The 27,510-nt window shown below is 46.1% G+C and overlaps 1 protein-coding gene across 3 annotated transcripts in view; it reads right to left on the bottom strand.

Moving 5' to 3' along the window:
- Positions 1 to 2,669: 2,669 nt before the first annotated feature.
- Positions 2,670 to 27,510, bottom strand: part of BCL3 (BCL3 transcription coactivator) — a 34,917-nt gene continuing 10,076 nt past the window's right edge. The window contains exons 3-10 of one of the 3 annotated variants that reach the window (XR_009156594.1): positions 27,376 to 27,484; positions 19,261 to 19,462; positions 18,100 to 18,188; positions 15,659 to 15,736; positions 14,063 to 14,230; positions 11,157 to 11,274; positions 8,037 to 9,485; positions 2,670 to 2,926 (exon numbers count right to left, since the gene is read on the bottom strand). Coding sequence is in view for 2 of the 3 variants with exons in the window: in XM_058195687.1 (XP_058051670.1) it covers positions 8,977 to 9,485; positions 11,157 to 11,274; positions 14,063 to 14,230; positions 15,659 to 15,736; positions 18,100 to 18,188; positions 19,261 to 19,462; positions 27,376 to 27,484 (1,273 nt within the window). In the remaining variant the exon portion in view is untranslated. Of the gene's footprint in view, positions 2,927 to 4,619; positions 9,486 to 11,156; positions 11,275 to 14,062; positions 14,231 to 15,658; positions 15,737 to 18,099; positions 18,189 to 19,260; positions 19,463 to 27,375; positions 27,485 to 27,510 lie in introns of those variants that run through there. The other 2 variants (XM_058195687.1, XM_058195688.1) reach the window with 2 other exon arrangements.

Below are 27,510 nucleotides of genomic sequence, written 5' to 3'. Positions count from 1 at the left end.
AGTTACTTTTACACAACTGTGGAAAGCCTGACTGACAGCTTGCTCTCTCTCTCAAAAAGCCCAGTGGCCTTGCTCATTTTCTTCAGCAATTACATTTCATGTAATATTCTAGTTTTCTGAGATTGAGAATTTGGGGTTTTCATGAGCTGTCAGCCATAATCATCAAAATGATGACAAATCAAGGCGTGAACTATCTCGCTTCGCATGTAATGAGTCTATCCCATATATTAGTTTCACCTTTTAAGTTGCATTTACTGAAACAAATGAACTTTTGCACGATATTCTAATTTTTTGAGTTTCACCTGTACTGTAACTGCTATTCTAATAGCAAATCCTTCACAAAAGTTATAGCATCACATTCTTGATTAAATTATCTTTCCATTGATACATACTTTTAGGGTACTACTCCCCAAAAAAGTGGTGTTATTAGCCGGTTTTAGAAAATACACTTTTCCCAAAAGGTTTCCGCAATTTTGGCCATTACTGTACAATAAAATTGAGAAGCCACTTTTCTATTGTTGTAACCACCAGGGGGAAATACTGTTCTAGTTTTTCCTACTGAGTACGATAGAGGGTAGTGCTAAATCTTTTTTTTCTCTGCTCATCCAAATAATAGGTTGAAAATAAATGTGTGTAAAGATGAAATGTATGTGAAATGCGAACTTTTTTCTTTTTTTAAAAAAAATTATTATGGGAGAAGAATCCTGGGTCCCCACATTGGGCTAAACCACAATCTACATACATACAATAGGGATGGTTTAACATGTGAATGAACTCTTGTCCACTTGCAGTTTGTTGTTGCTCTTGCGTAGGCTATGTTTACGGTAGTAACTAAGCCAGTAGTGTGAACAACCATTGACTCGGGGTGAAATTTCTCTTGGTTTTCTAATCCTTTTTCTAAAGTTGCTCCATCACGCTTTGCAAATCAACCACACAGACCTTAACACGGGTTGACTCACATGTAAATAAAGAATTAGTCTCCTAACAAACTGGGGATCCTGTAGAAATGTTTCCCAACCTTGGCAGCTTGAAGATGAGTAGGCCTCAGCTCCCAGAATTTCCCCTGGCCATGACTTTATAACCACTTTTACGATCTGCAATCGTTAAAAATGAATGACACGCTTGCAAATTGTTGTCAGTTTGCTGGAAACCAGCAATAAGGGTTGCAATTGGCAATTGGGTGTTATCTTAGAACATTAGAACCAGAGGCGAGCTGCTTGCCAAGCCTCGAATTGCAATCACGTGACCCTGGAGGGTGGTGTGATGGTCATAGGTGCGGGAACTGGTTGTAAGTCTGAGGACCAGACTTTTTCCAGCGCTGTTGTAGAGCTAAAGGTGATAAGTGGAGGACTAGCTGGAGGGGTGGGTTTGAAAAATTTTTAGCAACCGGTTCGCTGACCACACACATACACATACACTCGCACATATATATACACCATCTCTTGGCCCTTGCCTTTGAGCTTCCTGTTCCTGTGCAAGAAATGTATCCTATTGGTTGTCAGACCCCCAGGGGTCTATGCAGGGGTCTTAGCTAACTTTGTAAGCTGTCTGTGTCTCAGGCTTGGTTAAATCTTGCTGGGTGATGCAATGAAGGGCTTGGTTGTGCCATGGGGTGAGCTTTGCTGATAGATAATCCTATTGTATCCTGGAGGGTCATATCTTAATCCCATCACCCTGGAGCCGAAAAGGTCTTTTGTCTTGTAAATAGGATGGCCCAGTCTTTCTCATTGGGCACCAAACACCTGCTGGAGGGCAGGGAGCTGAGTTTCTGTCTCACTAATGATTTCTATTTCTCTTTTAGGGGAAATATTGTGCTTTTTTTAAAAAAAAAAATTCCTAAAATAATTTCATTCTTCTAGGAGGGGCGGTTGCTAAATTTCTTCTTCATCAAGCCTACGATACGATTGTATTTCCTTAGGACCTTCAAAGTGGTGGCATTCAATATTTATTACTACTGGTTCTGTGGGCGCGGCTTGGTGGGCGTGGCAGGGGGAGGATACTGTAAAATCTCCATTCCCACCCCACTCCAGGGGAAAGATACTGCAAAATCCCCATTTCTTCCTGAACCGCTGGGACTCGGGAGGCAGAGTGAGATGAGGGCGGGGCCAGGCAGAGGTGGGAGTTACCGGTTCTCTGAACTACTCAAAATTTCCGCTACCGGTTGTCCAGAACTGGTCAGAACCTGCTGAAACCCATCTCTGGACCTTCCTGGCATAAAGGTAAAGGTAAAGGTTTCCCTCGCACATATGTGCTAGTCATTGCCCGACTCTAGGGGGCGGTGCTCATCTCCATTTCAAAGCCAAAGAGCCAGCGCTGTCCGAAGACGTCTCCGTGGTCATGTGGCTGGCATGACTCAACACCAAAGGCGCACGGAACGCTGTTACCTTACCACCAAAGGTGGTCCCTATTTTTTCTACTTGCATTTTTACGTGCTTTCGAAACTGCTAGGTTGGCAGAAGCTGGGACAAGGAACGGGAGCTCACCCCATTACACGGCAGCACTAGGGATTCGAACCGCTGAGCTGCCGACCTTTTGATCGACAAGCTCAACATCCTAGCCCCTGAGCCACCATGTCCCTACATTCCTGGCATAGGAAGACCTTTCTGGGAACAAGGCAGGTCACACAGAGCGGGTACATGCCCCAGGAGGAAACAGCCTGACTGTTAAGGATTTATTAACAGTTTAAGGATTTGCATGGGCACCAGTTGGCATGAGGTTATTGAAATGTCTCAAAATGCTGCAGCAAGCATTCATGTGTTCACAGAATGACGCAGGGCCTCCTCAAAGAAGTCCAGTTCCAGCGAAGTGGCAGAGAGGGTGTGAATTCACAGAATTGCTCTTCTGCTAAAAAAAGAGAAAACCCCTAAGGTTGCATCATTTCACTCCCCTGGGGCTGGTCTTTCTACAAGAAAACACACCCGCACAGCTGTGAAAGTAGAAAAAAAAATATTTTATTGGCAAATTTCAACTATAAACACAAGGCCCCCTCCGATGATCCGAGGATCTTTTTTTTTTCTTCTTCAAGTATCAAAATACATCAAGAGGACAGATGCTATTTATTTAAGGCAAGGGAAGGACTACTTACGGAGCAGAAAAGTTAAGTCACAACCAGAACACAGGACACGGCACTAAATGAGACAAATCCTTGGTCTGTCTAGCTAGCCCAGCGATCCCCCAATTATGGCTATGTTAAGAGGTGTGGACTTCGACTCCCAGAGTTCCCTAGATAGTATAGCGGCTGGGGAATTCTGGGAGTTGAAGTCCATGCATGCTGGATGGGGGATTTTGGAGCCGAGGTCCATGCATGCTGGGTAGGGCATTCTGGGAGTTGGAAGTCCATACAAGCTGACAGAAACTACAAGCCTCTGGTGGCTCAACAGACTAATGCAGTCTGTTATTAACAGCAGCTGCTTGCAATTACTGCAGGTTCAAGTCCCACCAGGCCCAAGGTTGACTCAGCCTTCCATCCTTTATAAGGTAGGTAAAATGAGGACTCAGATTGTTGGGGGCAATAAGTTGACTTTGTATATAATATACAAATGGATGAAGACTATTGCTTGACATAGCGTAAGCCGCCCTGAGTTTTCGGAGAAGGGCGGGATATAAATGCAAAAAAAAAACCCTTAGGAATTTTGGAGAGCTGAAGTCTGTGCCTGCTAACTAGGAATTCTGGGAGTTGGAAGTCCAGGCATGCTGGCTGGGGAATTCTGGGACTTGAAGTCCTCATATTTTAACATTGCAGAGATTGGGAACACTAGACTCTTATCTACTGCTACCAAATAGGACTCCCATCCCAAAAGGCAATTCTTCACAGGGTAACCAAGATGGACAACCCATTGAAGCCAAGGTGCCAACTGTACTTAATAATAACAGTAACAGAGTTAGAAGGGACCTTGGAGGTCATGTAGTCCAAGCCCCTGCTCACTCAGGAGACCTGTAGTAGGGATTCAAACCGCCGAACTGTCAACCTTTCTGATCGACAAGCTCAGTGTCTTAGCCACTGAGCCACCTAGTCAGGGCCCTTTTTAGCCCTACCCAGAAGGAAGGAGGTGTGCGAAGGGAATAGCCAATCAGCCTAGCCATCCATTTCATTATACCTAGCCACTGATGAAGTTGCTTGAATGAGCAGCGAGACGTCTCAGATTAACAAAATAAATTCTGGCCCTGTTGCCACGATTCAACCCTTTTAGGTATTTTTGGCCCTGGATGATTGAGTCGACGTTGACAAACTGCCATTCATTTTGGGGAGAAACCCTTGAAGGTGTGGCAAGAGTCGGTACATTCCAGTGACTCTCTGCCTATTTATTTATGTTTTTTTTATTTTGACGGATGTAGTTGCTCGGATGAGTAGCGAAACGTCTCAGTTTTAACAAATTCCAGTTTGTCGAAGATTCAACCTTTTAAGATACTTTTGGCCTGGGATGATTTGAGTCGACACTGACATACATAAAACTAGCCACCATTCTCCAGAATTTCAACTTCCCACGGCTTCCCGGAGATGTTGACTCTAGAGCAGGGGTCTCCAACCTTGGCAACTTTAAGACTTGTGGACTTCAACTCCCAGAGTTCCTCAGCCAGCAAAGCTGGCTGAGGAACTCTGGGAGTTGAAGTCCACAAGTCTTAAAGTTGCCAAGGTTGGAGACCCCTGCTCTAGAATCCCCGGCATACAAAATGGACGCCGTGTTCAAGATGTCACTGGCTTTATATCATGGCGTCCTTGTTTCTCCTATGGACAGCCATTCCGGTGGCTTTTAAAAAAATTCTTTTCCAATCATCGGAACCGCACTGACTCACACTCCAGCTCTACAACTTCCTCCGATGACTAGGATGGTAGCTTGGGAGTTTCTGAAATTTCATGGCTTTGAATGCACCCAATATTCCACTTCACCGGGGTTTTTTTGGAAATCCCCCAAGTCTCCCCTACTTTTCCAGACGTTTTTATCGTGCTGGTCCTTCCCCCATTCCAATTTCAGCTCAACCTGATTTCTTCAACCTTGCGGGTGACGAAAGAGCCGGGAGAACTGAGAAAAAATGAGTCAGCCTTCCTGGTTCTTCTCGGGGAAAAGATCAACTTCGAAAGAGTCGAGCTTCCTCCTGGCTCTGGCTCCATTTTGTCTCACGGCTGTTGCAATTCACAGTCTTGCCATCGGTCGGAGACACAGCGCCACCGACGCTGGCAGCTTTAGCAATTTCAAGGGGGACTCATAGCGTATAGGATAACAGGGTTGGAAGGGGACCTTAGAGGTCTTCTAGTTCAACCCTCTGCTCAAACAGAACACCCTATGCCAGGGGTGTCAAACTCGATTTCATGGAGGGCCACTTCAGGATTGTGTTTGACCTGGCGGGGGCAAAGGGTGTGTGTGGGTGGCCAGGGTTTGTGTGGCCAGCTTGACGTCACTCATCGAGGCTCCGTTTTCAGCCGCGACAACCTCCTGCAGCCATCTGCCAACGAAAACTGAGCTCAGGGAGGCTGCGCATGGCCCGTCCGGGCTCCGTTTTTGGCCACGACGGCCTCCTGCAGCCATCTGCCAGCGGAAACAGAGCCCAGGGAAGCTGCACAGGGCCCACCCAGGCTCCGTTTTTGGTCACGACGGCCTCCTGCAGCCATCTGCCAACGAAAACTGAGCCTGGGCGGGCCGCGTGGGGCTCTCCTGAACTCTGTTTTCACTAGCAGAGTCACTGCGGGCCGGTCCTTTGCTGTTTCCAGGGTGGGCCCGCAGGCCAGATCTAAGCACCCCGCAGGGTGGATCCCTTGAATTTGACACCCCTGCCCTCTAACACTCCAGAACAAATGGATGTCTGGTCTCTTTTTGCATACCTCCATGATGGAGGGCATCCACAACCTCTCGAAGCAAGTTGTTCTACTGATTAATTCTTCTAACTGTCGGGAAATTTCTCCTTAGTTCTAGGTTGCGTCTTTCCTTGATTAGTTTCCACCCATTGCTTCTTGTCCTGCCTTCAGGTGCTGTGTGGAGAATAGGTTGACCGCCCCCCCTTCTTTGTGGCAGCCCCTGAGATATTGGAAGACTGCTATCATTTCACTCCTAGTCCTTCTCTTTATTAGACTAGATGTATCTAATCCCCTCAGCCATTCATCATATACCGTAGTGGCCAAAATTGTGGAAACCTTTTGGGAAAAGTGCATTTTCTAAAACTAGCTAATAACACCACTTTTTTGGGGGGAGTAGTACCCTAAAATTATATATCGATGGAGAGATAATTTCATCAAGAATGTAATGCAATAACTTTTATGAAGGATTCGCTATTAGAATAGCAGTTACAGTATAAAGAAGAAAAGTGAAACATGTAGAAAAAAGAAGTTATAGAAAAATTATCATTGTAGAAAAAATGGGATATACAAAAATGGATCGCCATGTCAGTTAATACTTAGTTGAGTAACCTTTAGCATGAATTACGACCTTACAATGTCTTCCCATGGAGTGAACCAAGTCTGTTACTTCTGCAGCTGTTATCATGTGAAACCAAGATTGAATGATGGCTTCTATTAACTAGGTTTTATTCCTGGGTCGCTTCTGACTAACAAGTTTCTTTAGTGGGCTCCATAGATTTTCAATTGGGTGAAGGTCTGGGCTATTCCCAGGCCATTCCAGCAATGGAATAGGATTATCTTGAAACTCAAAAGAAAAAAAAAAGTGCTGTTATTAGCCATCAAACCTCAAAAATATACTTTTCCCAAAAGGTTTCTACAATTTTGGCCACTATTGTAATTCATCCAGACTTCCGAATAATCTTTGCTGATCTTCTCTGAACTCTCTCTTGAGGTCTTTCTTTCTTTCATGGGCCCTTAGCTGCAGCTACTGCTGGTTGTTTTAATTTCAATCATGTTGAAAGTGGATAAGAACAAGGACAGTGAAAAGTAATCAACTTATTGGGGGAGGGGGAGAATTAAAATAAAGGAGTTTAAAGAAAATAGGATTTTTACTCCGGGAATGCCTAGTTTCCTAATTGATCACTCTCACTTTCCTCGTCTATCAAAATGTCCCACTTGATGCTGGGATGAGGAATTGGCTCTTGATCCCACCTCCCCAAATGCTATGTGTGTTAAATACAGGTAGTCCTCAAGTTACAACAGTTCATTTAGGGACTGTTCAAAGATAAAACAGCACTGAAAACGTGACTTATGACCAGGGGTGCTATTCAGCAGGTTCTGACAGATTCTGGAGAACCGGTAGTGGAAATTTTGAGTAGTTCGGAGAACTGGCAAATACCACCTCTGGCTGGCCCCAGAGTGGGAATGGGGATTTTGCAGTATCCTTCCCCTGGAGTGGGGAGGGAATGGGGATTTTGCAGTATCTTTCCCCTGGAGTGAGGAGGGAATGGGGATTTTGCAGAATCCTTCCCCTGGAGTGGGGAGGGAATGGAGATTTTGTAGTATCCTTCCCCTGCCACGCCCACCAAACCACGGCCACAGATCCAGCAGTAAAAAAAATTGAATTCCATCATTGCTTATGACCACGTTTCACCGTTCTGACCTTTGCAGCATCCCCATGATCCTGCAGCCGAAATCCGGATGCTTGGCAACTGATTCATATTTATGACGGTCACAGTGTCCCAGGTGTGTGTGTGTGTGTGTGATATGATCCCCTCTGACAAACAAAGTCAAGAGGCAAGCCAGATTGACTTAACAACCGAGTTATCGACTGCTGTGATTCGCTTCACAATAAAGGCCGTAAAATGGGGGCAAGATTCACTTAACAAATGTCTCACTTAACAAAGGAATTTTTTCGGGCTCAGTTGCAGTCGAGGACTACCTGTACACACTCGTGCAATTTGGGGTGCCTTGGGGAAGAGTCTCACGTCTGCCAACTCTCACCCCAACTGTAGATGTCCCTGTACACAATTCAACCTGTAAACGCCTCCCCCCCGAAACCCCATAGAAGGTGCCATCAACATATTGCAATCCCTAATACAATACACGCCCCAAGGCTTAAATACATGCGGAGCAACCGTACTAACTTCACTCAAGTTAAATTAATGCCTATTAAATACAAAGAACACCATCGTTGGATGTTTACCCCACTCGAGCGACGCTTCCAGCGTTTTGTCAAAAGTCACATCTGGCCCTCAGCTGAGAGAAGTGGATTGGCTTTGAATTTCACAGCGGCCCCTTCCTTGTGCTAAAACATGATCCCTGAACAAAATATAAAATTTCCCTGTCCACTCGTGTCCGACTCTAGGGCACGGTGCCCATCTCTGTTGCCAAGGAAACCAGCGTTGTCTGAAGACATTTTCCGTAGTTATGTGGCCAGCACAGCTGTATGACAAAAGCGGATGGAAGGCTGTTATTTTTCCCACCAAAGTGGTACCTATTTATCTACTTGCATTTGCATGCTTTCAAACGGCAAGGTGGACAGGAGCTGGAGCAAGGAACGGGAGCACACGCATTGTGCGGTGCTCGGGTCTCGAACCTGTCAGTTTCCCAGCTGACAAACTCTGTGTCTTTAATCACTGTGTGCCATCGCGTGTCCCCTGAACACTCGCCCCCAAATGGGTCCAAGCCAGATTCTGCTTAGACAGTGGTGTGAGGTACATTCAAAGAGATTGGGAAATGCTGCTGGATGAAGAAGGCCACTGTTGAGTTTTCGACGTCTGAAGGGTCATCTCACGTTGGCTGGGCTTTGCTACATCATCGTCTTTTAACGACCCCATAATCCCTTGTGGGGTAGAGTCTGTCTGGGCAACTGAACGGAGCCGAGTGTTTACTGGCCAGATGCCCTCCCTGTCGCCAACGTGGAGTCATATTCGGCAGATATACTCTCAACGTGCTGCTGGGCTCTGCTACATGTCAATTTGAAAATGGAAGGTAGTTTCAAGTCTGCAGCAAGCATGGAGAAATGTCAGGCTGGAAACCCACGGCGGCAGCAACGCCTTGACTCATTCTTCTGCCTTGTGAAATGGTCCTTGAGAAATCTTCCCATCCCACAAAGCAGCTGAAGGCCTCTGGACTTCCTCTCGTCAGCTGCCACCAGGGCCGCCGTCGCTGCTTTGCAGCCACTGCCCTTCGCAGCCAAGACCTGCCGGGCCTTCCGAGTCCGGTAGCCTTTGTGACTGGTCCATCCCTGGGTACCTCATGGACATCCGACTGGCCAGGGTCCTTGGGGGCATGGATATGACGGGATGGTTCAGGCTCATGGGAAGCAACTGGAGAGGATGGGAGGAGACATGAGGGCTGGGAGGAGAAAAGGGGTACAAGGCAGTGTGGAAGGCAGGATCAGTCATGTTCTCGTGATGGAGAAGCTTGGAGGATCTCGGAAAGCCCATCGGCTGCTCCAGGGTGGATGAATGGGAACTTCTGTCCAATTCCACGCCAGGCAACGGGGCAGAGGTTGAAGGTCCATTGGTCACGATAATGCTTTCTGGCCTCAGAGTGGCTGTGTTGGGAGAATGACTTGCTCTGTGAGGCTTTGGGGTCTGGTCAGGGCTGGGGATGGTGGAGCAGGAGTCAGGTGAAGCGTGGAGCATGTCTGAAGGGAGATAAAAGCACCGTTAGAACGGCCATCCATTGATGAAATCGATACAGGTTAAATTTTATGGGCTGGGTTGAGGTAGGGGTGTCCAACCGTGGTGACTTTTAAGACTTGTGGACTTCAACTCCCGGAAATCCCTTGGGAAGACCTCTGGATGTCAACTCCCAGAATTCCCTTGGGAAGACCTCTGGACTTCAACTTCCAGAATTCCCTTGGGAAGACCTCTGGACTTCAACTTCCAGAATTCCCTTGGGAAGACCTCTGGATGTCAACTCCCAGAATTCCCTTGGGAAGACTTGTGGACTTCCCTTGAATTCCCTTGGGAAGACCTCTGGACTTCAACTTCCAGAATTCCCTTGGGAAGACCTCTGGACTTCAACTTCCAGAATTCCCTTGGGAAGACCTCTGGATGTCAACTCCCAGAATTCCCTTGGGAAGACTTGTGGACTTCCCTTGAATTCCCTTGGGAAGACCTCTGGACTTCAACTCCCAGAATTTCCTTGGGAAGACCTCTGGACTTCAACTTCCAGAATTCCCTTGGGAAGACTTGTGGACTACAACTCCCAGAATTCCCCTGGGAAGACTTGTGGACTTCCCTTGAATTCCCTTGTGAAGATTTGTGGACGTCAACTCCCAGAATTCCCTTGGGAAGACTTGTGGATGTCAACTCCCAGAATTCCCTTGGGAAGACTTGTGGATGTCAACTCCCAGAATTCCCTTGGGAAGACTTGTGGACTTCCACTCCCAGAATTTCCTTGGGAAGACCTCTGGACTTCAATGCCCAGAATTCCCCAGCCAATGTTGCTGGCAGGGGGAATTCTGGGAACTGAAGTCCACAGGTCCTAAAGTTGCCAACTGGTTGGACATTACTGAGGTGGAAGAAGGATTTACCATGCACTAAATCGGAATTAATTAATGCATATCGTTCTTGGGAGCAAATTGTTTTGAGGAACACCAACACGGTCCATGTTTCTTCTTCTCCTAGCTGTTCCCACTCATGGGAAAGCTGGATTGGCAGTGGTTCAGGAGCAAAATAGAATCTTTTCCCGTTCCTAAATTCTAAGCTCCAAAATAGAGGGAGTCCTCTACTTACAACTGCAATTAGCAGCAGAATCGCGTTGCTAAGCAAGAGGGCTGTTAAGTGACTCATGTCCAGTTTTGCAATCTGTTGGGTTTGCTTGTTTTTTTGCCACAGTATTTACGTAAAGCACTGCGGTGGGTGAGGAAGTGGATTGTGCTGTCGTTAAATGAATCCAGGATTCATTTAACGACTCCACGATTCATTGACTTTGCTTGTTGGAAAGCCAGCTGGGATCTATACCAGGGGTCTTCAACCTCGGCAACTTTAAGACTTGTGGACTTGTGGAGCAAAGCTGGCTGAGGAACTCTGGGAGTTGAAGTCCACAAGTCTTAAAGTTGCCAAGGTTGGAAACCCCTGATCTATACAAATATAGATCACGTGAGCCTGGGATGTTGCAAGTGTCTTAAATACATGCTGGTTGCAATTTTGATCACGTGATTGTGAGGACGTTGTGATGATTGTAGGCTGGGTCATAAGCCGTTGTAACTTCGAATGATCGCTAAATGAATGGCTATAAGTCAAGGGACTGTCTCCAGGGCTGCCTTCCCTTCCCACCCAGTTTTTAATTTGGGGAGGAAGCTACTTACGGCTGTGGGTCCGAAGGCCAGGAGAGCTCGCAGCGCTGACTGAGGGGGACGATCCATCATGGCTGTTTTCAGGGTGCGGAATAGGCCGAACCGCTTTTCCTCTCAGGATGTCGATCACCTGAAGATCAGAAAGCGGAGGAGATGGTGACATGTTGTACTGTTTCTCCCGAAAAGACTGTCTCTGGCGCGCCCAGTCGCCGTCGCTAAGCAAATCACCACAGGTTACTGAAGCGCGAGATCACGCGACCACACCTTCGACCTCCTGCAGGCTTCCCCATTGACTTCGCTTATCCGAAGCTGGCAGGGAAGGAAAGTTGGAGAGGGCCATCTTGTGATTGCAGAATGCTGCAATTGGGTGCTGGTTGCTGCGTGCCCAAATTGCGGATCCTGTGACTACTTGTGTGTGTGTGTGTGTGTGTGTGTGTGTGATGACAATCACAACTATGAGGATTCATGGTGAGTTCCCCCAGTTCAGCGCTGTTATAATCTCAAGCGGTCACATTGAACAAATGGACGTTAATTTAATAAGTGGGCAAAACCTTACTAAAGGCCTCCCGCTTAGCCGCAGACATTTTGAACTCAGTCGTGGTCGTTAAATCCGAGGACTGCCTCATATGAACCCGGGTCACCATCCGTGGGGGAAATCACCTACGAAAGCCCCGCTGCATTTACACCAAAGATGCACCTCTCGTATCCTTCTATTGTTAACTTTGAGGAAACGGTTTAACCAGTCCGACCTGAATGACGTCCTTCCCCTTGTAAACTTTCTGTTCCTTTGTCTCAGAGAGAACATAATTGCTTTGTGTTTCTCTTGAAGCCCTTGTCTACATTTTTGGGATAATATCCAAAAAATATTCCAGATGCTACATCTTTTCTATCCTGCTCTACGGAGTGGAGAGTCGGTCTCTTGGAAGAAAGCCACTTGTAGAGACTAGTCCAGGGGTCTGCAAACTTGGCGGAGGAGGAGAAGGAGAAGGAGAAGGAGAAGGAGAAGGAGAAGAAGAAGAAGAAGAAGAAGAAGAAGAAGAAGAAGAAGAAGAAGAAGAAGAAGAAGAAGAAGAAGAAGAAGAAGAAGAAGAAGAAGAAGAAGAAGAAGAAGCAGCAGCATCCAAGGACCGGTTCTGTGGGGAGAGGTTTTCCACTGACTGGAGAGGACATGGTTTCTTGTGCTGCCTGCATTCCACAGATGGGGCATTGCTTGTTCGCATGGACCAGTTTCTGGCATGCCTTGAACCGGTGCAGGACCACAGACTGGGGGTTGGTGACCCCTGCCTTAGGCTAAATATTCCCACCCAACACATGGACCGTTGGACATCAGTGTGATTTAATTTTCTTTCCTTTCTCTTGCCAACCTGGCCCGAACATTTATGAACTGATAAAAAACTTTTACGCGCTGCCAATTCTCTTCTTCTTTCCCAAGGGCCTTAAGTTGGGATAGGCGACCTGACATCATCACCTGTGCAGCAGCTGCCCTGCCTTGAGCTCTCTCTTCCCCAGTCAGTTCTGCAACATTGGCTGCATAAGATGCCTTGAGAGGCAGTTGGGTGGGGGAGTGGTAGTTTGTGGGACAAGGTGTGTCCGCAGGTGGTATTCCATTGGTTCGGACCAGTTTGGGAGAACGGGTAGTAGCGACCTATGGGTGGGTTTGATCACATGACCATGGGGTGGGGGTGGGTGGGGATACAGTAGAACAATAGTAGTAATACTGTTACAGTACTATCTATATCAATACTACTGTTGATACAGTAGTATCAACAGTAGAAACCTTCAAATTTCTAGGTTCTATCATATCGCAAGATCTCAAATGGACAGCTAACATCAAAAACATCATTAAAAAAGGACAACAAAGAATGTTCTTTCTGCGCCAACTCAGTAAGCTCAAACTGCCCAAGGAGCTGCTGATCCAATTCTACAGAGGAATTATTGAGTCTGTCATTGGCACCTCTATAACTGTCTGGTTCGGTTCTGAAACCCAACAAGACAGACACAGACTTCAGAGGATAATTAGAACTGCAGAAAAAACAATTGCTACCAACCTGCCTTCCATTGAGGACCTGTATACTGCACGAATCAAGAAGAGGGCCGTGAAAATATTTGCAGATCACTCGCATCCTGGACATAAACTGTTTCAACCCCTACCCTCAAAACGACGCTATAGAGCACTGCACACCAGAACAACTAGACACAAGAACAGTTTTTTCCCGAAGGCCATCACTCTGCTAAACAAATAATTCCCTCAACACTGTCAGACTATTTACTGAATCTGCACTACTATTAATCGTTTCATAGTTCCCATCACCAATCTCTTTCCACTTATGACTGTATGACTATAACTTGTTGCTGGCAATCCTTATGATTTATATTGATATATTGACCATCAATTGTGTTGTAAATGTCGTACCTTGATGAACGTATCTTTTCTTTTATGTACACTGAGAGCATATGCACCAAGACAAATTCCTTGTGTGTCCAATCACACTTGGCTAATAAAAAAAAATTCTATTCTATTCTATACTGTAATGGTCCTAATTGCGAAAAACTGTTATAATTCATTTTTTTCCAGTCAGTTGTAACTTCGAACAGGCTGCTAAACTGTTGTAAGTCAAAGGCAGCCTCTAATTCATTGCAGGGGGCTCCTTCATCGGCTCCCAGCCAGTATAAAATATGTTTCATTATCCCATTCAGAGTATAGATAGTCCTCGACATACGACCGCAATTGAACCCAAAATTTCTGAGACATTTGTTAAACGAGTTTTACACCAATGTGTGACCTTTCTGGTCACAGTTGTTAAGTCAATCTGGCTTCCACGCAGAGTTTGTTAGAAGGTCGCAAAAGGAGACCGCGTGACCCTGTACTGTAGTTTTTAATCGGACGCCTGCAAATTCACTCCGTAGTATCGTCTCACCCTTTTGTTCTTTGCTACCATCAAGGCAGTGTCGTTGTGGTAATTTTTCAGGCTGCCATCCGCCCCGTTCCTCACCAGAAGACGCAGCATGTCCAGCAGGCCCCTTCCGCTAGCCGTGTGGAGTGCCGTATTGCCCCCGTAGGATTGGGCGTTCACGTTGGCGCCGTGCTGTAAAATGGGCACAACCAGGGGTGAAATGTAAAATGTGTTACTACCGGTTCTGTGTGTGTGGATAGTGTGTGTGTGTGTGTGTGGAGGGTAATGTGGATGTGGCCAACTTTTTTTTTTTTACTTTTAAAAGCATTTTTTTTACAGCCTCTTCAGCCGAAGAGGTTGTAGAAAAATGCTTTGAAAGGGTTCTGACGATCCCAGCTGAGCCGCGTGATCATCAGAGGCTTTTTTTTTTTAACTTTTAAAAGCATTTTTTCGGCTGAAGAAAAAATGCTTTTAAAAGTAAAAAAAAACCTCTGGTGATCGCACGGCTCAGGTGGGCATGCGGGGGGAAGGGGGGGGGCAGGGATTTTTGCTACCGGTTCTCCGAACCACTGGCCGCCATTGCTACCGAATCAGACAATCCGGTCTGAACCGGGTGCATTTCACCCCTGGGCATAACACATAAATACACTATAAGGATCCACAACAATCGAGGTTGTATTAATTCCGCATGCATGCTTGCATAGATTTCAGGGCATTTGAGGACATGAAAAGCTAAGACGGGCCTTATGGAATGGAAAATATTTGTTAAATTTTGTATTTGCTTGTCCTTACAATTCTAGGCTGGATTGGTTTACAACACCCCTTCCTGTGCTGAAAAGTGGGTTTGCAACTTCTCTGCCACACTGTGAGAACCTTGGTCAATGTTAACAATGGTTTATTACAAACAAGCAGCATTTAAAGTCATGGTTACTGAGTTGCAGTATCGCTACATGGTTTATATGATAATCATATTCCTTGACCCAGATGACAAAATAAATTAAGGTTTGGGGAAGTGGGAAGTTTGTCAGCGTTTTCTCAGATTTGACTACTTTAAATTGTGTGGATTTGAACTTCCAGGATGGCCGGCTGGGGAATTGTGGGAATTGAAGTCCACATAGCTTAAAGCGGCCAGGTATGAGAAATACCGTTTTGCCTGCTTTAGCTAGCATGTGCTAAACTATTGTTTATTGGAATTGAACAATTGTCGTCAATGCATTTTTCTTGTGTTTCTTTTTTTTTTTAATTGTTTGAGGCAGGAGTGAAATCGACTTATCTTCCTTACTGGCACGGAAGTCCAGACATCACGCGCGCATGCTCGCTTCCCTCGCTCACGCGCATCACATGCGCGCGCAGACCTTTTGCGCATGCGCAAAACCTGCGCATGCACAAAACCTTCTGCGCATGCAGAGAAGGTAAAAAACACATTACTTCCTGGTTAAAACCAGAAAGTAATGACACCTGGGCGAAAGGTGTTGCCGGTGGTTCGGCAATCGCTACCGGATCGCCGAACCACTGGCCACAATTGCTACCGGATTGTGAGATCTAGTCAGAACCGGGAGCATTTCCCCCCTCATTTGAGGCTAAAAGAGGATTTTCTGAAGAACGGCAAACTATCCTTACCTGTAGTAGCAACTCCACCATATCCAAATTATTGTTCTCCACAGCATGAAGTAGCGGCGATCGGCCACTCTTTATGTCCTAAAAACAGGAGTCAATCATGGTTGGTTACAATTGGCATTAAGTTGGGAACATTAATGAATTGGCATTAGGTTGGGAAACATTAGCTCTGAATTCTGAATTCCCATATAAACAGTAGGGAAGACGATTGGAAACCAATAACTCTGAAACAGACAACGTATGAGGGCTTAAATTCTCATGGGAAAAATAATATTTTTGTTCTATTACAATGTAATTCCGTTGTACAGCAAACTCCCAATCTTGCACACGAGCGATTTATTTCAAATTCATTAACTCCTCATAAAAAAAATTATCCAGAATTCTGAAGACTGAATTCCCGTAGAAAGAGTGGGGAACACTGTTGGAAACCAATAAACAGGTAAAGTTCTCATGGGAAAAATAATAATTTTACTGTATTCCAATACAATTCTGTTGTACAGAAAACTCCCAATCTTGCACACTAATGCAAGATGCAGGTTTGCCAATAGACAAAATAGAAAAACGGAGAGCTAATCTTGAAGGAAAAAGATTTAACTTCATTGCAAATTCATTAACCCCTGATAAATATTATCAAGGTAAGATGGCATCACACCAAAATCCAGCCACTCGAATCTATTGTGGGCCTTTTTTTGTGGTCTGTTTTCCTCCTTAAGTCCTTTCCTCCTCCTACTCAAACATTCCCTTGTTAAAATTCCAATCCTCCGCAATTCAGTTGTTTAAAATTGTAACATCCTATTCCACAACCTCTTTCCCGGAATGAAAAAGGAATCTTTCCTCTGCTTATTCATTTGAAATCCTTTTGGTTTACTTTTGTAAAACAAACTTTCCCATTAATCACAACACCTCCCGAGTTTCATTTAACCATCCCGAGTTTCACTAAAACAATACATGCAAAAATATCGTGTAACTTTACGGTTCACCAACAGGTCTCTGCATTTCATCTTTCATTATTCATAGGTTGCAATCAAATGCAGATATCAGTGGAGTTTTCATGCAATTTCCCCAGTTCATTTCCTCCTTCCCACACAATCAAAAGGAATAATACCCAATATCTGAGCTCGAGGGAGGAGTCAAACTAGGGGGGTGAAATGCTCCCGGTTTGGACTGGATCAGCCGATCCGGTAGCGATGGCGGCAGATGGTTCGGAGAACCTGTAGCAAAAATCCCTGCCCCCCCCATGCGCCCCCAATCGCCGGTCACCCGCTTGCACGCTTGCAACTTCTTTCCGGCTCGCTCGTTTTTCCCGCTCGAATGGTAGGAATCGGTTGTAAAAACAATGCTTTTAAAAGGTAAAAAAAGGCTCTGACGATCACAGCTGAGCCGCGTGATCATCAGTTTTTTTTTACTTTTAAAAGCATTTTTTTTACTACCTCTTCAGCCGAATAAGTAGTAAAAAAAATGCTTTTAAAAGTAAAAAAAAATGCTCCGATGATTGCGCAGCTCAGCTGTGAGTGTCGGAGCCTTTTTTTAACCTTTTAAAAGCATTTTTTACAACCTATTCGGCCAAATCGGTAATAAAAAAGGCATTAAAAATGTAAAAAAAAGAGCCTCCGACGATCACAGCTGTGGTGCGGGATCGTCGGAATCTTTTTTTTTTTAATTTTTTTATAGCATTTTTTACTACCTATTCGCCCGAATAGGCAGTTAAAAAGTGCTTTAAAAAAGTTTTTTAAAAAGGCTCCGACGATCGTATGCCACAGCTGATCATCCCCTACATCGTGCGCTATTCTACTTTCCTTCCTTCCCATGCCAGCTTTTGGCATGCACTGTGTGTGCGCATGGGCACACCTTGCATTTGGTGCATGGTGCGCACTGTGCAGGCGCGCGACTGGTGTGCATTTGGCGCGCAGAGCCCATGCGCAGCCACCGAATCGGTAGTAAACCGGTTCAGATTTCACCACTGAGTCAAACGTGTCATAAGTCTCTAGTCCCTGCATACCCACAAGAGATCGTAGTCCAGCCCACCTTGAATGCCTCTCTTATCTCCCGCTCTTTTCCCTTAACGGCTAGTTGGCCGGATTCTTGTAGACAGTTTAAGCCTCTGGTGGCCCAGCAGACTAAGTCTGTCTGTTATTAACACAGCTGCTTGCAATTACTGCAAGTTCAAGCCCCACCAGGCCCAAGGTCGACTCAGCCTTCCATCCTTTTATAAGGTAGGTAAAATGAGGACCCAGATTGTTGGGGGGGCAATAAAAGTTGACTTTGTATATAATATACAAATGGATGAAGACTATTGCTTGACACAGTGTAAGCCGCCCTGAGTCTTTGGAGAAGGGCGGGATATAAATTCAAATAAAAAAAAAAGCTTGCAATAAATCTTTATACTGCCTGAATCTCCCAATTTCCCGGGCGTTTGACAATATCCTCTTGAACTCCGTGCTTACCACAGCATCTACATCTGCCCCGTGATCCAGCAAAGCAAGAACGATGTCCCGGCTACAAGATGCAACAGCTAAATGCAACGGGGTAAAACCTAGTCAAAGACAAAAAAGGGGAACACAATAGCGACATTTCCAAAACAAACAAAACAACAACAACAACAGTTCTTGTCATTTTGTCATTTTTGTCAATGATTCCAAATGCAGGTAGCCCACGACCGTAAATAAGCCCAAAATTGCTGTTGCTAAGTGAGACAGTTAAGTGACTCCATTTTAAAACCTTTCTGGCTACAGTTGTTAAACGAATCACTGCAGTTGTGAAGTTAGGAAGACGGTTGTTAAGTGAAGCGGCCTTCCCTGTTGATTTAGTTTGTCCGAAGGTCGCAAAAGGGGATTATATGATCCCGGGATGCAGCAACCGTCATAAATATGAGTCGGTTGCCAAGCAGTGAGTTTTGATCACGTGATCATGGGGATGCTACAGCCGTCTTGTGAAAAATGGTCATGTTACTTTTTTTAGTGCTGTTGTAGCTTTGAACGGTCACTTAATGAACTGTTGTAAGTCGAGGTCTACCTGTAATCACGTAACGGAAAAATAAAGAGTGACTAGTTTGTAGGGTTTCGATATTATTCCCAAGGAATAATTTTGAATATCATATTCTGGGTACAAAACCTCGCGGTGATTGTTTCCCAGCTAACATGAAGACCGTAAAGTTGACTTACTGCAAATGGGACTCGACTTGACTTACCGCAAATGGGACTCGAATTTCAATTGCTAAGCAAGGCGGTTGTTGAGTGAGTCACACACTATTTTGCGACCTTTTTTTTTGCCGCTGTCGTAAAGCGAATCACATGGTCGTTAAGTGAATAAGGCGTTCCCCCAACTGACTTGGCTGGGAAGGCCGCAAATGGCAAACCCATGACGTAATGATGCTGCAATTGTTATACATACACGCGCCCAAATTTGGATCGCGTGACTACGGGGGAATGCTACGACGGTTGTTAAGTGTGAAGACTGGTCATAAAGTCCCCTTCTTTCGGTACCGTTTCGAACGGTCAGTAAAGGAATGGTTGTAAGTCGAGGACTCTGCTGCAAACACTTAAATGGTCTGGAATTTTTGAATTATCTTATTTCATCAGGTCAACCTATTAGGCCTCCGTGTTCACCTTCGAAATTCCGGGCCTCCAGATCCAGTGTGGCGGGACTTCCCTCCAGCAACTCCTGCAGGCAACGGAGGCTGCTGTGTTCGCAAGCCAGATGCAGAGCGGTTTGTCCATGCCGGTCCAGCACCATGGGAGATGCGCCATGGGACAGCAGGAGTTTCACCAGGGAAGGCTGAGCTACGATGACCGCCAAATGTAAAGGGGTCTGGAAATAGGGGAAGGAAAAGGGGCTGATCACTGCCAGGGAATACATGGACATTTCCTTCCTTCCTTCCTTCCTTCCCTCCCTCCCTCCCTCCTTCCTTCCTTCCTTCCTTCCTTCCTTCCTTCCTTCCTTCCTTCCTTCCTTCCTTCCCTCCCTCCTTCCTTCTTCCTTCCTTCCTCCTCCCTCCCTCCCTCCTTCTTCCTTCCTTCCTTCCTTCCTTCCTTCCTTCCTCCTCCCTCCCTCCTTCCCTCCCTCCTTCCTTCCTTCCTTCCTCTCTCCTCCCTCCTTCCTTCCTTCCTCCTTCCTCCCTCCTTCCTTCTTCCTTCCTTCCTTCCTCCTCCTCCTCCCTCCTTCCTCCTTCCTTCCTTCCTTCCTCCCTCCTCCCTCCCACCCTCCCTCCTTCCTTCCTTCCTTCCTCCTCCCTCCCTCCTTCCCTCCCTCCTTCCTTCCTTCCTCCCTCTCTCCCTCCTTCCTTCTTTCCTTCCTTCCTTCCTTCCTTCCTTCCCTCCTTCCTTCCTTCCTTCCTTCTTTCTTTCCTATCATCCATCTATCTATCTATCTATCTATCTATCTATCTATCTATCTATCTATCTATCTATCTATCTATCTATCTATCTCCTATCTTTATTATTTCTAAAATTAACTCAAAGTGGGGAACATATCCAATCCAACTTCCTCCCTTCTATTTCCCCCAAAACAACAACCCTGTGAGGTGGGTTGGGCTGAGAGAAAGGGACTGGCCCAAAGTCACCCAGCTGGCTTTTTCATGTATACGGCAGGACTAGAATTCACCGTCTCCTGATTATTGGCCCAAAGTCACCCAACCAGCTTTCATGCATAAAGTGGGACTAGAACTCACCATCTGCTGATGATCGGGCCAAAGTCACCCATATGGTTTTCAGGCTTAAGGCAGAACTAGAACTCACAATCTTCCACTTTCTAGTCTGGTGCCTTAATGGCTGCTAAATTTACAATGTTCAATTAAAGCGCCTGGGTTTTTCTGTAAAGGGTTTATTTACACACACACCAGATGCACCTCGATACACCCAGACCCGTCTAGAATTTTTATTAAAACTTTTAAACCGAATTTAAAAAAAAGGATGCAAACTAATATAACATATGTAAGAAAAAAAGTAAAGAAAGAAATTTTAAAAAGAGAAAAAGTGCAAGATGGGTGGCCATAATAAAAAATAAAAAATCTAAATCTAAATTCAAGCCCTAAATTGAACATGCAGAATTCAAGGTTTATTTGGCTGTAAAACGCCCTGAGTCCTTCGGAAGAAGGGCGGTATATAAATTAGAATAATAAATAAATAAATAAATAAATAAATAAGGTTTCCGCTGCAGGAACAGACATTTTCATGCACAGCGTCTCGCCACGCTTGATGGGCGGAGAAATGGGCCGGCTGGGCTACCGGCGGGTCATTTCTGGGTAATGGCACCAGTTTGCAGAGGAAGTCTCAACACACAACAAACCGAGATGCCCACAAGGCAGAAACCCACTATCCTTGTTGCTCTTCCTTGGAACCACGGCCATGCCGTTGCCCGGCACTCCAGCTTCATCTCAACGGCTCTTACTCACCCAATTCAGAGGAAACCAATCGGCTGAGTCCCCGTGATCAAACCACATCTCTTACACCTGCTTGCTTTCATGCAGCCGGAGGTTTCTCAGAAAAGGCGGGGAGAAGGGGGGGACTGGGTCCAAAGCATGGTTTATAAGAAACAGAGAAGGAAATGATGGCGGGGGGTGGGTGGGGTGGAATGAGACCCATGTGGGGACAGGCTGCCCTCTCCCCCCCCACTTCCCAGTAAGCTCGCCAGTTTGCAGGAAATGCAGGCAGACTTCTGATAGGACGGCACAGCTTGCCTTTGCAAACAAAATTGTATTCATTCCAATCATGCATTCCTTGAGTGGCTCAGACTGCTAAGACAGTCTGTTATTAACAGCAGCTGCTTGCAATTACTGCAGGTTCAAGTCCCACCAGGCCCAAGGTTGACTCAGCCTTCCATCCTTTATAAGATAGGTAAAATGAGGACCCAGATTGTTGGGGGCAATAAGTTGACTTTGTATATAATATACAAATGGATGAAGACTATTGCTTGACATAGTGTAAGCCGCCCTGAGTCTTCGGAGAAGGGCGGGATATAAATGCAAATAAAAAAAAAATTACTGAAAATAAATGAAATTTGTGAAATAAATGAAGTTTTACTTGCCACCCATCTTGTATCCAGTGACTCTGGGCGGCTCACAACATAAAAGCATCGAAACAACCATTAAAACCATCAACCAAACAACAACCACAACCCACCGCAGATAAACACATTTACAGACGTTAACAAAACACAAGGAGTCCTCGCTTAGCGACCACAATTAGCCGCTTGGTCATTAAACGGAGCGGCCACCAAGTGCAAAAATCACAATTTTTGGATCTGACTTCAGCTTTCTTTTGCTCTGACAGACCCGGGAAAGTTGTAAATGCAAGGATTGGTTGCAGAGATATTTTCTTCCTCACCGTTAGAACAGTTGCCGAAGGAGATGGTCACTAAATGAGGACCGATGATAGTTTGTTTCCAAACCCAGAGGCCATGTGCTGCTTAGGAGTCATACTTTACTGGACATCATTTTAAGGTAGGAGTTAAGAGTGGGGAAACAGGCTATCAAAACACAGGGTCAATTTCTCTACTTCCCCCTGGCTAGCTGGGGAATTCTGGGAGTTGGAGTCCATACATCTCAAAGTTGTAAAGGTTGAGGGACACTCAAAAGAAAAAAAAAACCTAAGAAAGTCCAGTTGTCTACTTTTTCAGTGGGACAACCATGACCTTGATCAGGGGTCTTCAACCTTGGTCCCTTTAAGACTTGTGGACTTCAACTCCCAGAGTCCCTCAGCCAGCAAAGCTTGGAGGTCATCTAGTCCAGGGCTCTCCAACCTTGGTCCCTTTAAGACTTGTGGACTTCAACTCCCAGAGTCCCTCAGCCAGCAAAGCTTGGAGGTCATCTAGTCCAGGGCTCTCCAACCTTGGTCCCTTTAAGACTTGTGGACTTCAACTCCCAGAGTCCCTCAGCCAGCAAAGCTTGGAGGTCATCTAGTCCAGGGCTCTCCAACCTTGGTCCCTTTAAGACTTGTGGACTTCAACTCCCAGAGTCCCTCAGCCAGCAAAGCTTGGAGGTCATCTAGTCCAGGGCTCTCCAACCTTGGTCCCTTGAAGACTTGTGGACTTCAACTCCCAGAGTCCCTCAGCCAGCAAAGCTTGGAGGTCATCTAGCCCAGGGGTCTCCAACCTCGGTCCCTTTAAGACTTGTGGACTTCAACTCCCAGAGTCCCTCAGCCAGCAAAGCTTGGAGGTCATCTAGCCCAGGGGTCTCCAACCTCGGTCCCTTTAAGACTTGTGGACTTCAACTCCCAGAGTCCCTCAGCCAGCAAAGCTTGGAGGTCATCTAGTCCAGGGCTCTCCAACCTTGGTCCCTTTAAGACTTGTGGACTTCAACTCCCAGAGTCCCTCAGCCAGCAAAGCTTGGAGGTCATCTAGTCCAGGGCTCTCCAACCTTGGTCCCTTTAAGACTTGTGGACTTCAACTCCCAGAGTCCCTCAGCCAGCAAAGCTTGGAGGTCATCTAGTCCAGGGGTCTCCAACCTTGGTCCCTTTAAGACTTGACTTCAATTCTGAGAGTCCCTCAGCCAGCAAAGCTTGGAGGTCATCTAGTCCAGGGCTCTCCAACCTTGGTCCCTTTAAGACTTGTGGACTTCAACTCCCAGAGTCCCTCAACCAGCAAAGCTTGGAGGTCATCTAGTCCAGGGTCTCAACCTCGGTCCTTTAAGACTTGTGGACTTCAACTCCCAGCGTTCCTCAGCCAGCAAAGCTGGCTGAGGAACGCTGGGAGTTGAAGTCCACAAGTCTTAAAGGGACCAAGGTTGGAGACCCCTGACCTGGATGACTGACAATCTCTTAAAGACTTTTAGCTATACCAGAGCTGTCCAAACCTGGCAACTTTAAGACTTGTGGACTTCAACTCCGGAATTCTGGGAGTTGGAGCCCACAAGTCTTAAAGTTGCCAAGTTTGGACACCCCTGAGCTATACAATTTGGGAGGAACACCCTTTGAATGGTGTGGGAGCAGGAATCGATTTGCAGAGGAAAAAATGGCAGAGTACAGGAACCGTTTGCACTACTCAGCTGACCCTGAAGACACAGATAAACCTCCAAGTGGCCTCAACGACCCTCTAAAATGATGCAAATGACCAGTTGTCTGCAAAGAGTATAAACCCTTCCATTCCCCACTACCATCCAATCAAAGCTGAAGAAGCTTCTTGGATGAGAAGCAAAACGTCTTCAAAAGAAAAAAACAAGGAAGTCCAGTTGCCTCCAGAAAAAGCAACCATTGACCTGGATGACTGAGAATCTCTACAGACGTGCAAATGACCAGCTGTCCGCAAGGAATATAAACCCTTCCATTCCCTACTATCCTGTAAGAGCCGAAGAAGCTTCTTGGATGAGAAGCGAAACGTCTTCAAAAGAAAAAAAACCCAGAAAGTCCAGTTGCCTCCAGAAAAAGCAACCATTGACCTGGATGACTGAGAATCTCTACTGTTGAGGAACACCTCCAAAAGATCAGAACTGTGCAAGCCACGGGATTCCCTACGATTTACTCTCAGAAAGTGAAAGTAGAACTTCAAAGAAGCTGGAAAGGATGAGTCGGCCTTTGACCTTTGATGTCAGGAGAGGACACTTCCCCGTGGGTGGCCAAGAAAACAAATCAATACATCATTCATCTCAACTCAGCGACCAGCCTCAAATTATTCTACTTTGAACAGCTTTACCCGAACACAGCACAAATAGAATCATCATAGAATCATCTATTGTAATGTCCTTCCTGTTAAAGACTACTTCAGCTTTAATTGCAATAATACAAGAGCAACCAATAGATTTAAACTTAATGTTAACCACTTTAATCTAGATTGCAGAAAATATGACTTCTGTAGCAGAATCATCAGTGCTTGGAATACTTTACCTGACTCTGTGGTCTCTTCCCATAATCCTAAAAGCTTTAACCAAAAACTTTCTACTATTGACCTCACCCCATTCCTAAGAGGACCATAAGGGGCGTGCATAAGCACACAAACGTGCCTACCGTTCCTATCCTATTGTTTTTCTTTTCTTCTTCCTATATATATATATATATATATGCTTATACCTCCTAATATTTACTCATATATATGTTTATATACTATATAATCTTTTTATATGATGTTGTGACAAAATAAATAAAATAAAAAATAAATAGATAATGGAGGAGCCAGTGGTCTGTGGACCTCTGGGCGGGACGACGACATGAAGTCATCACGAAGGCTTGAAGAAATGTGATTATTTCGGTTGAGAACCGCTGGTATAATGCATAAAGGAATGAGGTAGATTAGAACCTCTTGCTTGAGCAAGGGGTTGGACTAGACGACCTCCGAGGTCCCTTCCAACCCTGTTGTTCGATGCTCCAAACGAAGACGTCAGAACAAAGCCGCGAGCTCTGACCCCAATTTCCTCCTGTCTCGCTGCTGGTTCGGTGCTTCGCTGACCGTGAAGCAAGTTCTCTTGAGCAATAGTTTAAGGAAGTGACTCTTGAGTTTTTTGCCACCAGCAGATCAAGGGAAAGTCCCAGGGGTGGAGAGGAATGGGGGGGAGTGGGGGTGGGGAGCGCAGAGCCCAAATGGTTGCCAGGAACTAAGCCAACAATCTCTACTCTCTGTCCGGTCCAAAAAGTCAAGAAGAGGGATGGCAAAGATTGCAATTGAAGTAGCAAGGGCAGGGTCAAAGAAGTCAAGATGGCGGTCGCAATGAGGCAATCGAAACTCAGGGCATGTGAAGATGGCAGTTACAGGGAGGCAACCAAAGCTCCAGGGAAGGGGTCAAAGAAGTCAAAATGGCGGTCGCAATGAGGCAACCAAAGCTCCAGGGAAGGGTGAAAGAAATCAAAATGGCGGTCGCAATGAGGCAACCAAAGCTCCAGGGAAAGGTCAAAGAAGTCAAAATGGCGGTCGCAATGAGGCAACCAAAGCTCCAGGGAAGAGGTCAAAGAAGTCAAAATGGCGGTCGCAATGAGGCAACCAAAGCTCCATGGAAAAGTCAAAGAAATCAAAATGGCGGTCGCAAAGAGGCAATCAAGGCTCCAGGCATGGTCGAGTAAGTCAAGTCTATCTGCTCTAGAACCGCCTCTTTCCTGCCCAACCAACCGAGTTCTGCTGGTGAAATCATAATTCCTACTCAGCTCCTCCTTTGACAATATCAACTGTCACTTGTGTAGAACCGATTTCCCTCTCTCAGTCAGAGAACCGCACAATGATTGAGCTGGAAGGGGCCTTGGAGGTCTTCTATTCCAACCCCTGCCCCATTGCAGGTAGTCCTCAACTTACGACCGCAACCGAACCCCAACATTTCTGCCGTTAAGTGACGCGATCACGACGTGAGTTTCCTCCCGTTGTGTACGGCTTTTCTTGCCGACAGTTAAGTTCACGGCACTCGTCGCGTAAGCAACACAGTTGTTAAGTGAATCAGATTGACTCAGCTCGTCAGAAGGACACAAAAGGGGATCACGTGACCCCCCCCGCCAACCCCCCCCAAGACATTGCAACCGCCATAGGTACGAGTCAGTTGCCAAGGCCCTGAATTTTGATCCCGTGACCATGGGGATGCTACTAATGGTTGTTAAGTGTGAAAAACGGTCATAGGTCGCTTTTTACAGGGCCGCTGAATGGTCACTAAACGAACTGTTGTAAGTCAAGGACTACCTGTATCCCATCCTGGACAAATCCTTTTCTTTGTCGTTCGGCTGCTTAATAATTCTCATTATCAGGAAATTCCTTCTTTATTTCCAGATTGGGCCTCCTTCTGACAAGCCCCCACCAGTCTCGCCTCTACCTGCTCCGACAACGTCCCAGTTTCTTACTCGCACTGGTTCCCAGTTCCCGTTTTGAAAAAACACCACCCTGCGCCAGAGGAAGCAAAATCCCCGCCCTCGCTGTGTTACAGAAATTCAGCCCACTGGCTTCAATTTACCTACAAGCGATGACGCAACTTTTCCTTGAAGGGTGGGGCACCACCAGGAAACGAGCGGTATGCCAAAGCCTCACCCCACAATAGAAATCTCCTTCAGCTGCCACTCTGCTTCTCTGCATTCAAGCCTATCTTCTCGGGCTTAAGGGCTAGAACCCTGTTGTTTTTATTTAAATCAATGCCAGCGGCTTTCTGTTTGGGTCATGTACTTTGAGGAGCCCTTCCTCCCTAGACCAAGAAGGGTTGCTGATGCATGCAACAGTGTTTTCCGTGCAAGAAAATCCCAGGTTCAAAATATCCCCTCCCACCGAAGAATGAAGAACCGGTGGTAGAACAGCACTATCTTAATTTTAAAGGTGAAGGTAAAGGTTCCCCTCGCACATCTGTGCTAGTCATTCCCGACTCTAGGGGGTGGTGCTCATCCCCGTTTCAAAGCTGAACAGCCAGCGCTGTCCGAAGACGTCTCCACGGTCATGTGGCCGGCATGACTCAACACCACACGGAACGCTGTTCCCTTCCCACCAAAGGTGGCCCCTATTTTTCTACTTGCATTTTTTACATGCTTTCGAACTGCTAGGTTGGCAGAAGCTGGGACAAGTCACGGGAGCTCACCCCATTAGGCAGCGCTAGGGATTCGAACCGCTCAACTGCCGACCTTCTGATCAACAAGCTCAGTGTCTTAGCCACTGAGTTACCGTGTCCCCAATCTTAACCGTAGAAGATTAAAAAAAGCTGCCCAGAAACTCCCTGACACTGGAGGCTGAGATTAGAAAAACACCCTCCCTTTTTTGTCACTTGTACCCTCACTGAGCCAACTCATCCCTTTGTAAAGGGCGCATCCTACACAATGGTTCTCCTCTTGTGTTGCACTAACCTGTCGTAGGTTGTTGAAAATATCCAGCTCCCGCTGTCCATGGTGGAAAAGAATCACCAGATGCTGAGCAGCCAGCAGGTTCCCCTGAGCTACAGCAATGTGGAGTGGCCTACAAGACAGCAAAGGACATTTTCA

This window comes from Ahaetulla prasina, chromosome 10 (assembly GCF_028640845.1).
Source record: "Ahaetulla prasina isolate Xishuangbanna chromosome 10, ASM2864084v1, whole genome shotgun sequence".
Classification (NCBI taxonomy): Eukaryota; Metazoa; Chordata; class Lepidosauria; order Squamata; family Colubridae; genus Ahaetulla; species Ahaetulla prasina.
The sequence above is the reverse complement of the archived record's forward strand: the minus strand, read 5'-3'. Positions and strand labels throughout refer to the sequence as shown.